A 17,974-nucleotide genomic window follows, 5' to 3' on the forward strand; every position below is an offset into this window, starting at 1 on the left:
TAATTTTTTTCCTGAATATCTACGGCCACTAATACAATGTCCCTATGTTTTCTTTTTTTTCATAATTTAATTATTAAATAAGATATGAACGTTCAAAAACCCAAAAAAATGGCCAGATTTTCCGCTGTGTTCAAACGTCCAGAAAACAGATTTGGCTAGATTGTACAAAAAAAAGCAAAACATAGGAACACAGCTCAATCCTTTTTTTAATCTTTAATGAAAAAACTACTTAAATCGGTTAAGTTTTGGAGAAGGAATCAGGGGACAACGAATCGTTGATTTTCTGGATTTTCTGCAGTTGTCTCTATCGCGTTCTGCGGTATAGGCTTGAGGTAAGGGAGACAGCTATAGATATTACAAGTACTTTTTTTTCATTTCTCTAGCCCCTGGTGTATCCTCTTAATTTAATGAGGCATTTGACAGAAAATATTCCATAGAATTGAGCCAATTACAGATAAGTAAAGTTATGTCCATAATTATTATTTTATTAACTAGACGTTCCGCGCGGCTTCGCCCGCGTAAATTAGATATTTCACAGAAAAATTAGTCCACAAAAAAAGGCTATGATCGTTCACGTGGTCTTACTTCCTATTTATTTTATTTATTTTTATTTTACACTTTGTTGCACACAAAACCATTGAAAAGTAACAATATTAGAAAGACGACACAACAGGTACTGCTTATCTCTAAAAGAAATTTCTTCCAGCAGTCCTAAGTAGAGAAATTTGAACAGAAACATCAGACAGGGCGTGCACAGTTAATAATTAATATTGATGAACAATTTAAATTACTGTAACATTTTAAAATACAATAATTATACTATACTATTAAACTACAATACTTAGATACTAATAATACTATCTTATCTGATCCAAAAAACAGAAAAAATGCTCTAGTAGTTCGTGAGATAAGCCCTTTCAAATAATTTCCCCCGTTTTTTTGCACATTTTCTTCTACTTCTTCGCTCCTATTAGTCTTAGCATAATAAAATATAGCCTATAGTATTTTTCGATAACTGGGCTATCTAACACTGATAGAATTTTTCAAATCGAATCAGCAGTTCCTGAGATTAGCGCGTTCAAATAAGCCCTTTCAAATAATTTCCCCCGTTTTCCCCACGTTTTCTTCTATTTCTTCGCTCCTATTAATCTTAGCGTAATAAAATATAGCCTACAGCCTTTTTCGATAATTGGGCTACCTAACACTGAAAGAATTTTTCAAATCGGACCTGTAGTTGCTGAGATTAGCGCGTTCAAATAAACCCTTTCAAATAATTTCCCCCCATTTTTTCCACATTTTCCTCTATTTCTTCGCTCCTATTAATCTTAGCGTAATAAAATATAGCCTATAGCCTTCCTCAATAAATGGACTATCTAACACTGAAAGAATTTTTCAAATCGGACCAGTAGTTCCTGAGATTAGCGCGTTCAAACAAACAAACAAACTAACAAACTCTTCCGCTTTATAATATTAGTATAGATTTAATTAAATTTCATTCAGTGGTACCAGTAAACTCACATTGTTCTACTCTATTTAGTGAACCAAATAGAGCTTTCGGTCTCACCCACGAAACCCATTTCACGTGCACGTCTCTTGCACAACGGGTCAACGAACGCCAGACAATGAGGTGGACATGGGAGGAGGGGGGAGTGGAAAGTTAATCCCAATCCAGACACTCCAGTTGTTCACAATTACTAGGTCTTAGCTTAATTGAAAACTACAGCTTTGTTCATTCCAACGGTGTTTCAATTATGGTGTACAATGCAGGTGTACAATATCCATTAGAAGGTTATATTAAATTGAACTGAAGATCAAAATAAAAATTCGCCAAACATTTAATGCAAACATTTAATGCACATGTTTTAGAAATGTCAGCAGCTGCAGTGATTTGGGAATTGTTCATTTTCCTAGAAATTGTGAGTTAGAGTTACCGATATAGCTCCAAATAGCTCTCTCACCGCAATACCACTTTGTGAGCTGTGATGCAACATCAATTTAGGTTCATGATCATTAGCTACCTTACTTAAATCACCAGTCATTGTGATTTGTAAAGGAATTCGCTCGTTTAGACGGCCGCGATGAACAATACGATTGTTGTCGAAATTCGTTTCGCTGAAGACCGTAGTTAGTCATTTCCCAGGTTTATTAAAATTTTCCATAGAAATTTTTCGGTGGAAAATACCGTGGTGGCAAATGTCAATGCACTTGTGTTTTTTACTTCCTTAATCCTGATAGTGCCAACACGTTACACGTACTATCAGCAATTAGCATAGCTCTACAAACAAAGCTTAAATTATTACAATAGCTAAAGAACTAGGATTTAAAATCTACTTTGTGAAAATAGGAATTGAAAAGTCTAGCTTTAAAGCTCAAAGTCAAGTCCGAGTCAAAACTAAAAACTAAAAAGCTTTTCCTTACACTTCATCCCTGTCGATCTGTTGTCCACTTTCATATATTCCTCAACCATGAACACAAAGTCCGCACTGTTTGTGTGTGAGTAGGGAATGCAATTCCGCAGGATAATTTCAACCCCGGTATTTACGGGATCTCGCAGGGTGGACTTAAACTTTTAAAATAAATCGTTATAATGACTTTACTTGATAGAACTCATTTTATTCTTAGAAACATAAATAAAACAAACATTGTCGGACACTTTTTTTACAAGGGTTTAATAATACTTCAGACTTTAGATATAAAAATATTAAATAATAAATAATTAAACTTTTTTTTAAAATGGTTACGTGAAAAAAAATGTTTAAAAAAAACTAAAAAACACTTTTTAACCAACTTATATATAAAAGTATGTTAAAAATGTTAAGGTATTAATTGTGTCGTCTGCAAAACGGCTCCTGATATTCAACACAAGGTAGCCAGCAGCTGAAAAAGTTTGCTCAGCTTCCACGCTAGTTGGTACAATTGTCATTTAAAGTGAATTATAGGTGAATTGATGGTAAATTGCTTAGTGGGCTGCCTGTAGCCAGTTCACGCACTCCCGCGCGCAGCGTTACACATATATTTACGCTTTTTTGTAATCCCGCCAGTCCCGCGGGATCCCGCTAAATTTTCGACCGGGATTAGTCCCGCAAAATGCATGCGGGATCCCGGTATTTCGGGATCCCGGTATCCCGGTATTGCATTCCCTATGTGTGAGGATATGGCTAGATGGCTAGTGTGTGGAACTTTGTTCACAAAAAGTTAGTTTAATGGCATAATTTTGACAGTGGAAATATCTGGTATTTGTTTAGAGTTTAGACCTACGCTTCACACCTTTAAGGAAGTGACACATCAGGCATTCAACCGCGATCCTCATTGGTATGCTCCCCATTTCCTCTGGCCAATACACATATACGGCACTTAGCATTCTGCCGGTGTTCTGGGCTATGTGTTATCTACTACATAGGAACATTATGTAATACAGTCATATTATATGAAGACTATTCCTGACTAATGAGAGATTATAGCTGAATCATTAAATTTAATTTGAAGGTGTGAAGGGCTGGGCTGGCAAAAACAACAAAATTATTCTAATTTTGGTCGACAGTCGACACTCGGCTCACACGAACGTCAGCGTAATTTGTTGCTTATTAATTTACCATAATAATTAATGTTTTATTAACAAAACCGGCCAAGTGCGAGTTGGACTCGCCCATGATGGGTTCCGCAGCAGCAATAAGGTTTATTTCTATGAAATTAATAAGATTTTTGATTTATTTTTATATTTCAGTTGATTTAGTGAAAACTAAATTAATGTTTACCATTTATGACATATATAAAAAAACTATTTGCTAGATCTCGTTCAAACCAATTTTCGTTGGTAGTTTTTATAGTAATGTACATCATATATTTATAGAAGTTAGAGAGGGACACACATTTTACCACTTTGGAAGAGTCTCTCTCGCAAACTGTTCGGTTAGAAAAAAATGATATTAGAAACATCCATATGATTTTCAAAGACCTATCCATAGATACCCCACACGCATAGGTTAGACGAAAAAAATTTTTTTTGTTTCAGTTGTACCTATGAGGACGAGGATTTTTCCATTTTTGTATCAAAATCTTAATGCGGTTCACAGACTACATCTACTTACCAAGTTTCAACAGTATATTATAGTTTCGGAGAAAAATGGCTGTGACATACGGACGGACAGACAGACAGACAGACAGACAGACAGACATGACGAATCTATAAGGGTTCCGTTTTTTTGCCATTTGGCTACGGAACCCTAAATATGCGCTGCAAAATACTAAGCGTAATGTTTAGCGTTCTTAGCGCGCATTTTTGTGAAATATTAAAAAAAAACTATATTATTTGAGGAAGTCGAAAGGAAAACATGATCAGTATTCGTCGACTTCATCTTCAAGGCCCGTAAAACAATTTAAGTTAAGGAAGTTTTTCGTCTTACAACTCAGAACTCAGAAGTTTTGGAAATTTACCCTTTAGCTATGTCCTTTTTTCTACAATATTTAAAGAAAGCCTTTAGGGCCAGGCCCAACACAGCATTGCGGCGTCGTATCGCAAAAACAACATCGCAGAGAAATGCGATGCGTTGTCAGTTGTCACTTGTCACAACGCAAAAATGTCATCGGAAATCACGCTATCGCGTCGCAAATTTCCACGATGCGTTCTGCGACGTCGTAGATTTTTACGATTTGATTACGACGACTAAGTCCGAAAACAAAAATGAATGTAATAATAATTTACGGAAGCATCACATACAATGGCAATTTTTAGACCAACTCTACATAATAATTTATTATTTATTATTTTGAGCCTAAACTATCTCTCTCCTGCGCCATCGCTGGCCAGCCTGGCTGGTATGCCTTCAACTCATCACGCCATCTTTTTCTAGGCCGGCCTCGGCGGCGGCGTCCGTCTTCAGGTGCCCACTCTGTTGAGATCCTAGCCCAGCGATCGGAATGCATACGGCCAACGTGAGTCGTGACCCACCCAATCCCACTTCAGCTTGGCAGCCTTGACACCTACATCCAGATACCTGTTTTGGAGCGCAGTGTGGTATTCCTTATTTTGTCCAGAAGTTTTACTCCTAACATACTGCGCTCCATTGCTCTTTGGCAAACCCCGAGTTGGGACTTTTGTGAATCGGTCAATGACCAAGTTTGTGCACCGTAGGTTAGGACAGGCAGAATGCACATGTCGACGAGTCTGCGCTTCAGGGAGATCGGTAAATCTTCATGGACCAGTGGCTCTTCCAGGCGTTTTCGATTCGACGATCAACTTTCTTCCCTTGTCTATTTTCAAATGAAACTAGCTGGTCCAAGTAGATGTACTCGTTGACATAATAGTGCATTTCTTGCTCGTCTACCTCGACCCTACGCTTCGTGCTATTGGTCATTATTTTGGTTTTGGACCTATTCATTGTTAGTCCCATACATATATACAATAATAGTTTACAATTTACATTTTACATTATACGCTATAGCGGGTTTACATTATTCCAATCCAGTGATCCAAACAAGCGCTGGATTGCTAATGGAACAACCAATGCACTCCAGTGCCCGTTTACATTATTTATTTGTTATTCCAGTAGCAATCCAGACCTGGATTGGAATTAAATGTAAACCGGTCATTAACATACTATTGTCACTAAATAGGTACTAAAACCAACATAATCCTGTTATAAACATGAAACACCAAGGTTTTAGCGCGTTTTAGTGCTAATCAGCTTTCCGCTTCCGTAGATACAGTTCGTCAGTATGCAAACTTTTGTTAAAAACGCTTTCCGGAAGATAAAAGAAACCTTGAAAATGATGAATACACAATTATAAGTACTGAGGTATGACCTAGGTCCTAGAGTCTAGGAGTCTAGGAGTCTAAGAGTCTAGGGTCTAGGACCTAGACCCTAGAGCCAATAATTTACGTCGAGATTTATGTAGAGAGCGGGCCTTTTTATCAAGCGACTTTATCTGTTATCTGTTTCTATAATGGTATTTTAAATTTTTGCTGAAACGGAAGATAAATACATTATAATAAACTAAATAATGAAGTATTTAACTATGGAGCAACCAATTTTTAGGGTCCCGTACTCAAAGGGTAAAAACGGGACCCTATTACTAAGACTTCGATGTCAGTCCGTCTGTCTGTCTCCAGGCTGTATCTCAAAAATCGCTTTAGCTGGGCTTAAGAAATTTTCACAGATTGTGTATAATTATCTGTTGCTGCTATAACAACAAATACTTAAAACAAAATAAATTAAATAATTTAGGCTCTCATACAACAAACGTGATTTTTTGCTATTTTTTTCGATATCAATACCGGCAATACAAAGGCACTTGAAATATTCACGGAATACTTAGTTCTGTATATGCTTTATAAAATTATAATAAAATTTTAATAAATTAAATAATAAAAATCCCATACAAAAAACACAATTTTCAGCCTATTTTTGCTCTATTGTGGTACGGAATCCTTCGTGCGCAAGTCCGATTCGCACTTGGCCGATTATTATTTAATTTGTCTTAAAATTAAAATAACACACATACAGTGCACACAACAGACACACAGCACACTGCAATACTGTTGTGTGCAAAAACACAACAACTCTAATGCACATGACAACAGTCATGTACCATCGAGGAAGTTGATTCCTATGCAATTGACAGACCAACGTTATTTGGTCGAATATTGTCAATTCAATGTTAATTGTGATCTGTCAGCTGGGTTTAGTTTGACGTAACGCGACCAACCTACTTAGGTCCCCGATTTGCATAGGAATCAACTTCTCTGATAGTCATAGCGATTCCAATAAAAAATATTTTGATAAATATTTCATAATAAAACTCCAAAAACCCTATTTAAAGAGCATAATATAATATTATCGTATAAGAAGACAGAAGTTGTATAGTACCAAAATCTCTTAGCTATTGATTTTGGGGTGAAGGCGCCTGTGTGGCTGATGCCTACATAGCTACGTATCCCAAGCCCTCAAGACTCAAGGACCTTCGTTGTCCGAATATACAATACAATCTCTATTCAAATTTCAAAAGGTTATCTAAAAATGTGTGACCTATTAATAAACACTTTATAAAACGCCGAACTGATGAAGAAATGTTGATTAGAAAAAATATGATGCAACCGCCATTTTCGCCATTTTTTTCCTCACAGGGTATAACATTTTTCGACAACTGTACGTACCAAAATATGTAAATCTATATACTTAAGTATTTATTTTGAAGCATCATGTTACGTTTGATATAATACATTTTTGTAAATGGCACATTTACCATACTTATATCTTAAAATTATGTTTCCTCTATCTGTGGTTGCCTGGAAGAAATTACTAATTAGTAATAAGGCCGCCATTGTGTGTTTTTGCGAATTTTTGGTCAGGGTTAAGAACGATTGCGTAAATAACAATTTGTCTACTCACTACTGTTTTTATTTGTATTTCAGCCATACTTCATTCCAAGGTCACAACATCCGTGCACAGCTCGCCCACAAAGTGATGCTGCCGCCTGCCAGTGATCTCATATTATGTATCTAAATATACATTAATCCATAACTAACAAATTGGTAGGATGGGAATTATGAAGCATTTTCTATTTCGTAGCAATTGGATTTTAAATTATAGGTTCTGCATGCTTAGAATAGATACAATAGAAAAGGTTTCTTCCTAATGGTAGAACCATGGTAGAACAGAGAGATTGACAAAGGAAATTTGCAGTGTTTCTATTCTTTTAGCGTTTGTACTGTGTAGCGATGCTGTTAAGAGGATACCACAGCGGCTAGAGAAATGAAAAAAAAGTACGTGTAATATCTATAGCTGTCTCCCTTACCTCAAGCCTATACCGCAGAACGCGATAGAGACAACTGCAGAAAATCCAGAAAATCAACGATTCGTTGTCCCCTGGTTCCTTCTCCAAAACTTAACCGATTTAAGTACTTTTTTCATTAAAGATTAAAAAAAGGCTTGAGCTGTGTTCCTATGTTTTGCTTTTTTTGTATAATCTATCCAAATCTGTTTTCTGGACGTTTGAACACAGTGGAAAATCTGGCCATTTTTTTGGGTTTTTGAACGTTCATATCTTATTTAATAATTAAATAATGAAAAAAAAGAAAACATAGGGACATTGTATTAGTGGCCGTAGATATTCAGGAAAAAAATTATAACTCTACTAGCATTATCCAGGGAGGAAACAGGGGACAACGTTTGTATGGAAAAAATGGCGGTGTGGAATCCTCTTAACATGTTATACTGATGTTTAAATCATGATCATAATATAAGAAGTTTGCAATAGCCTTCAATGGCTACATAGTATAATGATGACCGGATATTCAAGAAATATCAATAAATTGGAATCAGAAATCGTGAGAAATTATCAAAAATATGGGTCGATGTTATGGGGGCTTACCGCGACCTCTCGAAAAACCAAAAAACTAAAGCAAACAGGGTGAATTGTAAATATACAAGACGAGGGTGGTTATTGTTAATTATTATTTAATGACTGAGACCAACCAAAAATCCAATTAACCTAATAACCTGAATAGTAAACGTACAACATCAATAGTGGGTGGTTTGTGTCACAAAAAACTGAACTTTTATCGACAAAATAATGTTAATTTGATAGTGATTTATCAAATTAACACAATTTCTTTTCTATTACTTTTTAAAAATTGTTTAGAGCGACAAGTTTAGCAACCAGGATTGTTAAACTAATATATGTATTCTGTGACCAGGATCCAGGACCAACTAATAAGATTCTATTCGCTAAAGCTTCTAAATATCAAGCAACTCAGTTGCAAGGATAAGAAAACCCAGACAAATAATTCTAACAAATTCGTAACAAGGCCGATCCTAATATAGCTGTCGCTAATTGTTCATTGTTTTAATACAAGTAATATCTTTATGTAGTGCTAAGTATGTTGTGGCGCCATAGAGACCGTCTAAGATGGGTGATGTCATCTCGGTCACGTGAACAGCGACGCGAATCTGGGCGTAGTAACGAACGGAAAATAGAATTTCGTACATGCAGTGCCCTATATCACATTTTTCCCAAACAACACGGTAGAGAAAGATCTTCCCATACAAAATAGTATAATGGTAAACAAAATGGTATGCGGTACCAATTTTTCCCATACAAAACGGTAGAATCATCCACTCTCTACCATTTTTTCGGAATGTTTTTTAATTTAATAAAAATGACTGCTTTGAACTGATGATTATATGTATTTTATTAAAATATATAGAATACTACTTGTAAGTAATGAGACAAGAAAAGAAATTGTCTTCAGATAGTTAAGTAAGACGTGCGACGAATTTAATGAATCTTAATATAATTTTTTAATTATAAAATACGGCAACAGACAAAATAATTTTCCTAATAACTTTAATATTATCTTTTTCATAAGAGAAAAGTCCGTGAACAAAACTTCTCTTAGGTTATGGACCCAGGATATAGTAACAGTATTGAACGAGTAACTATTAAGTATGTAGATTGTAGATGCTACCAAAACTTATTGTGTCAGTCGGCAGGCACCCATTAAAACACCATAAAACTGCCCTCAGTAATCAACACACGTCCTAAATACGTAATTCCTGTATGAAGAACAGGATATCCTTATAACTTCTAATATTAATTGTATTATAATGCATAGTAAGGTTCTATTCTACTTAGTATTTAAATAGTTTCATGATATTCAACTCTGTTTTATTTGCTTTCACGGAAACTAAGGTAAAGCACCCAATTATTAACAATTTAAAAGTTCATGATCTGAACATAAAATCTTAATATTGGCATTCATAGTATTCTGTTTTTCTAACAAAATCTAGACAGTGATTCCCTTTGACGATTTAAATACTTTAACTTCAATCACTTAAAAATCACAATGGATATTAAAATATGTTATAATTATTATTATCCTTGATCTTATTATTATATTCAATATTATTATGTTAAGTATTACATTTTCCTTGATCTTAAATTATTACTTATTACTTTAAAATTAGTATCCTCGTATTATTGCAATTTACGACTTCGCTAGTGAAACTCGTTAGTATCGCAACCTTGCAACTTCTTACTCACTCAACTGAGACATTTGACGTAACCAGCTGCACAAACAAAAAATATTTGTTCTCTAGATGGTAGGCGGTTCACTGCGTTTTTGTGCCTCTTTAATTTTGAAATTGTTTTGCATCAAGGTGGGTATTTTTAAGACATCTGTAGACTTTTATTCCATCCATAGGTTGCAGATGTCTATATAGACATCTCCAACCTGATGACTAAATAGAATGCTGTGAAACAAATTGCTGTAGTCATTACTTCTGGAGGTCACCAAGTCGTGTCATAATATTATGTAGCTGTCACATTTTGTCTTTATCTGTAGACATCTGCAGACAGCAACCTAACAACTAGAATGAATGCAGACAACCAAATGGAATGCAGCTAGTGAAACAAGTAGTTTGTCGTAGTAATTACTTCTGGAGGTCATCGAGTCGTAATTTGTTCGATAGTCGCATTTTCCCATCACATCGGGGGCGGATGTGACAAAATTCAAATTTCTCGCAGTAGGCGTTCGAAAGTATCTATGTCGAGGAGTAAATCTTGCAATAATCCTTGGACGAAGGCTGTTAGTTAGTATGCGCGTAATGTTCCCCCACCTTATGAGACCAAAACGACATGAGGTCACTTGATACAGAGTAATGTTTAAGGAGCAAGTACATGAATATGCGAGCAAAGGCCTTGCCTATAGCATAGTTTATACTTTATACTATGCCTATATCCTCAGGAATCAGGATAATGTTGACAGGACTATCAAATTCGGTTTTCTTATACATTTAAACATTAAGGCTAATATGTTAATAATAACATTAACATATTAAACAATGATGATGAAAAGGAGGTTGAGAAAATAAGCATTTTGTCGCGCCGCATATCAATGTTTTATTTTGAAGAAATCTGCAGAGTGACATTATAAGAAGCAATATTCAAATCGTGCTCGATTGCTATTTGCTATGTAAAGTACTCAGTAGAAATAACTACGGAACCCTAAAAAAGAGACATAACTTGAAATACGCGAGAGAGTTGGCGATCACGTAGAGAAATGTCTTATTCTCAAATTTTATTAAGCAGAGGCCAGAGCATAAGTTTCGATACTTTCGACATCGTGCAAACGAGTCACGTACACAATTTCCTTGGTCATCGATGTTTTCCTTGAACTATATTCAGAAGGCTCCAGATGTAATGAACATTTTAAACAGACGCCTGGATACTTTCATCACTTACAGGTGTAAAATATAAACCGATTACATAAAATGCTCAATAGTAATTGCGAAGCTTGTACAGCATAAGTATTAAGGTCAGTTACGTCTTAGACGGTAATACCTTGAGAGTTGAGGCATTTAAACATGAAATAAGGAAACACATTGTTTGCTGTTGACATGTTAAGGTCTGCAGCGAACACGTAATCGTGCCATCATGCCATATGTTGCTTCGTATTGTTATGGCTTCATATTGTATAAAGTTCCATATTTTTTCTTTCAAGCAACCTTTGCGGCCCACAGCAGGAGGCAAACGATTTTTGGCCTAAGAGCAGAGGGGCCTAAGAGCAAGAAGCTGTTGCATTCTTTGTGCCATCACTCTTTCCTCATCCGATCTTACCACACCACAAAATACAACTAAAAAGTCCTGTAATTACCTCTAATTTTATAGTCCTTTTCAACTTTTTCCATTGCAGGATAGCCTACGCGTAAAAAAATTAAGTTATTGAAGATGATGAGCAGTGAGCTCAATCAAAAACTTGATCATTAACAAATCGCGATGCCAAACGGAAATCTGCATTCGCTGTTTCACTTGCGATTTCTATATTCAATGTAGGAAGTCCATCCCATCTATTTAGTCTGTTGTATAACTGCAAAACTTTTACTTTTCAATTCGTAAGATTTGTGGGCGTATATTGATTTATCACATTCACAAGTCGCGGGTTACTTAAGTCATAGGAGGTCATCAAAATAAAATTTTGTTTATCAAATTCTACGCATTGATATTATGTCGATGTTTAGGCATGTACATTGTACAAGTAAGTAAAATAATGGTTTTTACCAGCTCCTTTATCGTTGGGTAAGCCAGCGTGACGTGCAATGCTCCATGAATCATGGTGCACACAGAACGATTGGTTTTTGTACTTTTATTGTTATCACGTGATTGTATAATGTATATTTTAATGTATTTTGAAGTCGTAAATGTATATATGTAACCTCTATATATATTTAATATATTTTAGCACTATAATTATTAATTATTATTCCGATGTGTAATTTCTACTACATTATATATAATAATATTATGCCAATATGATCTATTTCTAAATGCTCCTCCCTTTATCGTCATTACTCATTACCGATTTATTTTACAATCTTTTAAATCGGATCGTGACTCGTGACTGGCCTCATGTAATAAAAAAATGTAAAAATAAGATCACTTTGTTTGTGACAAAGCAGTAGCGATAAAATTATTTCACGGCGTAAAATACGCTACGCATGTTGAATCACTCCTCTACTACTCACTGGTTCTCACGTGCCAGCGATGAGCGAAGGCACAGAGTAGATAATAGGCGAAGGGTTGATTTTGAACAGTATGCAATCACCATCATTATCCTCTAGCTAGAGTCTAGACTCTAGATCCTCAGCTAGGTTCGGATGTCTTTCTCATGATAAAACAATACGAACACTTTATTTCTTGTTCTGTGCAACATACAACAGGTAGAATAATTTGATGAATAACTAGGTCCAGGGGCCCAATTCTTATAACTCGAGTCTTTGATCAATTTTAAAATTGACCCGACAACCCCTTGACGAATGAAGTCTCTGAAGCTTTGAAACAGAAGTTTTGGGGTTCGCGAATTCGGTTCCAGCTGTCGTTTTTAAAAGTACGATAACATCTTTGTCCGAAATCCGAATAATGCACGATCAATACCCCGGGGAAAATCACATACTCAATAACGTGTCAAAAATGTACATAAGGGAAAAATGATATTCGAGGAAATAACCACGGCCCGTAGTTCCGTATCATTAATTATTCAATGAAACACACCTGTTGACCAGTTTTAGGGCGCCAATGGAAGGGCTAAGGGACGCTTGTCACGCAACTTGATTGATCAGACCCATAACACCACAATGTGTTATACGACTAAATTTTGACAAAGAATTAGGTAGGGCTAATATTTATTTTGGCCTAAAAATCATGGAATAAGAAACTTACTTGTTAATTAAGTGTGTACACGTAACACGAGTTAACCTACTTAATACTTAGGTCTTAGGTAATTCAAGACTTTTATGAAATTAAAGCTTTCTTATTATCTAAGTGAACTCGTTCAGTTTTGTAGCTAAATGCAATGCAGTGAAGTATTTAACCTAGACATTATTACGAAGAAAACGTAAGTAATTCGTACTATTCTTGTAAGTTGTAATCAATGTGGGCGCTACTATGCAGTATGCACAAGTGTTCGTTGTAAAAAAATTAAAATTCGCTGAAATATGACCACAAGAAGGATTCTTGGTAGCGAATACAACGCAGTGGGTATTTAAAAGTGTACATCTACCTTTGAGCTTTGTTATAGCATCCATGATCCATACTAATAATATGTAATAACTAATAATATGTTACATCCCTCGATCGTGAATTCGTCGAAATCTATTGTTATCGCGGTCGAATGTGACCGCTTGGGAGTTGGAACTTGGAGCATTACAAATAAATACAAAAATATTTTGTCTTTATGCTCCACGTTATGAGCGCTGTATCGATTTAGATGTCAAAGTTTGATATAAAAACACATATTCTTCTGGGAAAGGACTCTCTTTCTTATGAGTTTTTATATGGGAATTGGGATTGAAATGTACGATTTCCACTCGACCAGCGAGATGGCAAGCAACCTCTGGTTACACGTCAAATACCGTAATCAATAATATACTGTACAATGTAATACCAAAAAATAATATACGGTATACATAATACAGCCAAATATATATAGTCTGTGGAACGAACTGTCACCAACAGTATTTCCGGACCTATACGACCTGCAATGCAAACCTTCAAGAAAAGAGCGTATTCCCTCTTAAAAGGCCGGCAACGCACCCGCAGCTCTTCTGATGTTGCGAGTGTCCATGGGCGACGGTAGTTGCTTTCCATCAGGTGACCCGTTTGCTAGTTTGCCCCCTTATTTCATTAAAAAATAGAGCCCAGGGCCCGATCTAAGGGGGGGCGAGCCGGGCATTTGCCTAGAGCGGCAAAAATGAGGGGCGGCGAAATTGACTTATTCCTATCTTCCAACCTAGCCATCCACCACTTAAGTTTGAGAATTCAGAATTTTACCAGGTAACCTACCTTAAGTTTGCTAGTGGAAATATTTGAGTCTTTTACTTAAATGTTCCTCCCATTTTCCCCCAACAAATATGTTTCCTGTATATGTAAAGGGCGGCAAAAATGATCTTTGCCTGGAGCGGCTAAATGGCTAGATCGGGTCCTGATAGAGCCTCCTCGTTTTGGAAGTCGATGAAAAAATTAAAGGACTATATTTTGTAGAGGCGAGGCGGCAAGGTAAAATAACTCCGAACATACCTAGTACAGTGCGAAAAGTAACATTACCCATAAAATAATGCAAACAAGTAGGTATGATGTCACTTCACGCCTGAATCATGGTCGCACTCATTGCTAAAGAATAACCATTATTCAAGCAGCTAATAGGACTAAGCTTAACTACCTAATATATACACCTATTAGCTTTGTCCACACTGTGCCTTTTTCTGTTCGTCAAGGGCATGCGTTATAACGTATAGCGCAGTCAACAGCGAACGTGACGCATGCCCTCTGACCGTATCCAAAACTTTCGCTTTGTTATTAAATGTCAGTGACATGACAGTTGGCGTTGCGTGTGGACATAGCTAATAGCTTTGTCCACACTGTGCCTTTTTTTGTTCGTCAAGGGCATGCGTTATAGCATAGTCAACAGCGAACACGAGGCACGCCCGCGACGCATGCCCTCTGACCGTATCCAAAACTTCAAAAATGACAATATTGGCGTTGCGTTCCTTGACGCATTCAATTATTGAATGCGCCAATATGAAAGTTGATGACGAAAATTGAAGATGAAAGTGCACAGTGTGGAAAACAGATCAAGATAGAAGCGCCATGTCGCTACAATTTATATGAACACGAGCGTGTCACTTTTTTCATACCTACTGTGACGTCACAAGAGCGAATTTCGAATCTATTCCGGGCGTACGGGTATTCCCATCACTAAAGCGCTCTTGTATTATATATCTGCGGGGACCCTTACAGACAAGGGTATTGTGGAAGTGATATTACCACTTTTTGACTTTACTTTCTTTGTGATAAGGTTCAAAAGGATCTGTCATGGATGTGGGAGAAATTTTACTACTCAAACTCTAGAGTGGTGACTGCTGACGGTGACAGATGTATTTATGTAGCGTACCAGACTCTAGAGACATCCACACATTGCCCTATCACATAATCACGTCATAAATATAAATAATAGTACAGCTGCTTATTTGATATTTCTGAGTCAGACAGTTTGGAAAAACCTTTGTCATATCATGGTGGGTAGTTCGTGGAATTCGTGGGTTCGATTCCCAAACAGTCTGACAAGAGGAGTGATCCATGAGTGGAATTGTGGATGGGTATTTAAAATGTCGGTGCTACGTCGGATCTCTCGGGCGTGTCCATTTCTGTCCCACTGGGTTATCAAAGGAAAAGGACTAGAAAGTATTGTTGCACACACTTAGGCACTATACTAATTACTTCTGCGTAGCTGGCTTGTTTTCAATAGAACGCCTACCTGTCACCGAAATCGGTGTGGGAGTCCGAATGTTAATTTTATTTTGTAACGGAAAGCTTGGCCGGTTTTTTTTCCTAAAGTGCCTTCAGCGGTCAGCCACAGATTAGCACGTGGTAGAGCTGGTTTAAAGCATTTTTAAACTTTAATAATTAAACTGCTTAAATGCAACACCTTATTATATTATTATAAAAACCCTAGGAATCTTACGCTACGATTTAGGAAGTAACAACTATAAAGACACGTGCTTAAACTTATAACAAAAATTAAAAAGCTAAAAAATATCGTACCTATTAAATAAACGCGCTATGATAACGAGTTACGAGATTTAAAATTTCAAATACCGTACTGCGAGAAACAACGTTCTAAGAACTAAGTATATCAAACAAGGTTGTGTTTTTTGTTTCGGGCGTCGTTAATTGCCGGAGACTGGCTATTCCCATGGTTGTGACTTGTGGAGCCACATAACCATGGGTTTCACTCTTGGCTGATCACAGTCTGTCGAATCATAACAAAACCGGTTCTCCCGCCCTTATTACAACTCACCGCGACAACCAGGTTGAAGAAAAACAGCACATATTTCACAAAACTCGTTCCACACCCCATTTTGAATGCACAGCGATAAAGTCACACACAACACAAGCTGAGGTCACTCGCGGTATAATTTGTACGATTCGGTTACAGCGACACAGCCTTTCACTGACGGAGGGACGAAAACGACTAATAAAAATAAACGAGGAATCGCGATGGCGACGTTCGCCCCTCCCGCGCCCCGCGCCCGCCGACTCACGCCGTAACCCCTCATTCAAGTATCTGCCCTCTCCTTTGCTCCTGTCGAGGTTCGGACGAGATGTGTCGTGCCGTCCTTGTCTAATTCATCTCGATGTTGACTGTTGATGGTATCAGACAAAAATTCTTCAAGAATTCTAGAGATCCTTGACTATAATGAGTTTATCCTTTGATTCTTAAGATTGTATAACTTACTGCCTCGTAAGTCGTATGTTTTTCTCGTATAGTGATCGAAGCGTATAATATTATATTATGTAAGTATAATAAGTACAGTATGTACTTTTTTTTCACCTTAGGACATTTTTGTTAGAGCTTCGGCCTTCGAACGCAATTTCGTGACTGTTCTCGCCCCTGACGACTTACCATCCTATCAGAAACTGCTAAATAATTTGGTGTGTAAATTGTGGTACTTAATTTATTTAAAAATAAAATACCATTATACAGTGTGTAACAAAAAGTAGTGATAATACTTTAGTGTGTGTGCGTGTTCCTTAAAGAGAATTCACTGTGAAAGTAGCAGCGCTGAAAGACGAAATTTTTTTTCACTTTTGTATGGGTCAAGGGCCCGAGCGTCACGAGTTTCCCCAAAAAAAATGAAAAAAAAAATGTTGGTCTTTCAGCTCTGCTACTTTCACAGAGAACTTTACTTAAGGAACACGTACACACCCTAAAGTATTATCACTTATTTTTGTTGCGTGAAGGTAGGGTATACAGGATACCCTACCTTCACGCAACTTTAACAGTTAACGGCGTAACTTCATTCATTCAGGGATACCGCATGGCACATACAGTACCTAGACCTACCCATGACGCTGCAGATAAGAAAAACGGCAATAACCGTGCAAGCTGCATTGGTCCACTGGCGCCGGATATTTCGTACCTCTGCATCACAACTTTCGAGATTCATTGCCATCGATGTGTTATATTAATTTAACTTTTATTTCAAAATGTAAAGTTGTAACTATCATGGTAGTAAACTGTATCAAAGCGCACGGAAGTGCGCTGACGGTGCAGACCAAGTTCCAGCAGGCCGCGCGCATGCCGTGCACTATACACGAACCGTTTCGACGCACTTTTGACCCCCCTGTAGCTCAGTGTCTACTACTAGTACAATCATAAAATTAAACCTACGTAATCATTTAATAGTACTTTAGCAGTATACCCAATTTCATAGGTATAGCTTCGGTAGATCCTAAAAATATATGTCCCTGTAAAAATAGCTAATTTTGGCACTCACTCAATCAAAACCTCTAGGCCACTTCCAATTGTCCTAGCATTATGAAATTTGGCACACAGGTCGTGTGTTATTATAGGTATGTAGATTAGCAAAAAATTGAGAAATTTAAGAAATCGGTCAAGCGTGAGTCGGTTTATCTACGA

The 17,974-nt window shown here is 36.9% G+C and overlaps 1 protein-coding gene across 2 annotated transcripts in view; it reads right to left on the reverse strand.

Annotated features, from left to right (window-relative positions):
- LOC121731713 (CD63 antigen-like) overlaps positions 1–16,537 on the reverse strand; it is a 29,000-nt gene extending 12,463 nt beyond the window's left edge. For both annotated transcript variants that reach the window (XM_042121299.1, XM_042121297.1), the window contains exon 1: positions 16,352–16,537. In XM_042121299.1, the coding sequence (XP_041977233.1) occupies positions 16,352–16,411 (60 nt within the window). In that variant the 5' untranslated portion in view covers positions 16,412–16,537. The remainder of the gene's footprint in view (positions 1–16,351) is intronic.
- Positions 16,538–17,974: the final 1,437 nt, after the last annotated feature.

This window comes from Aricia agestis, chromosome 11 (genome assembly GCF_905147365.1).
Source record: "Aricia agestis chromosome 11, ilAriAges1.1, whole genome shotgun sequence".
NCBI classification, from domain to species: Eukaryota; Metazoa; Arthropoda; class Insecta; order Lepidoptera; family Lycaenidae; genus Aricia; species Aricia agestis.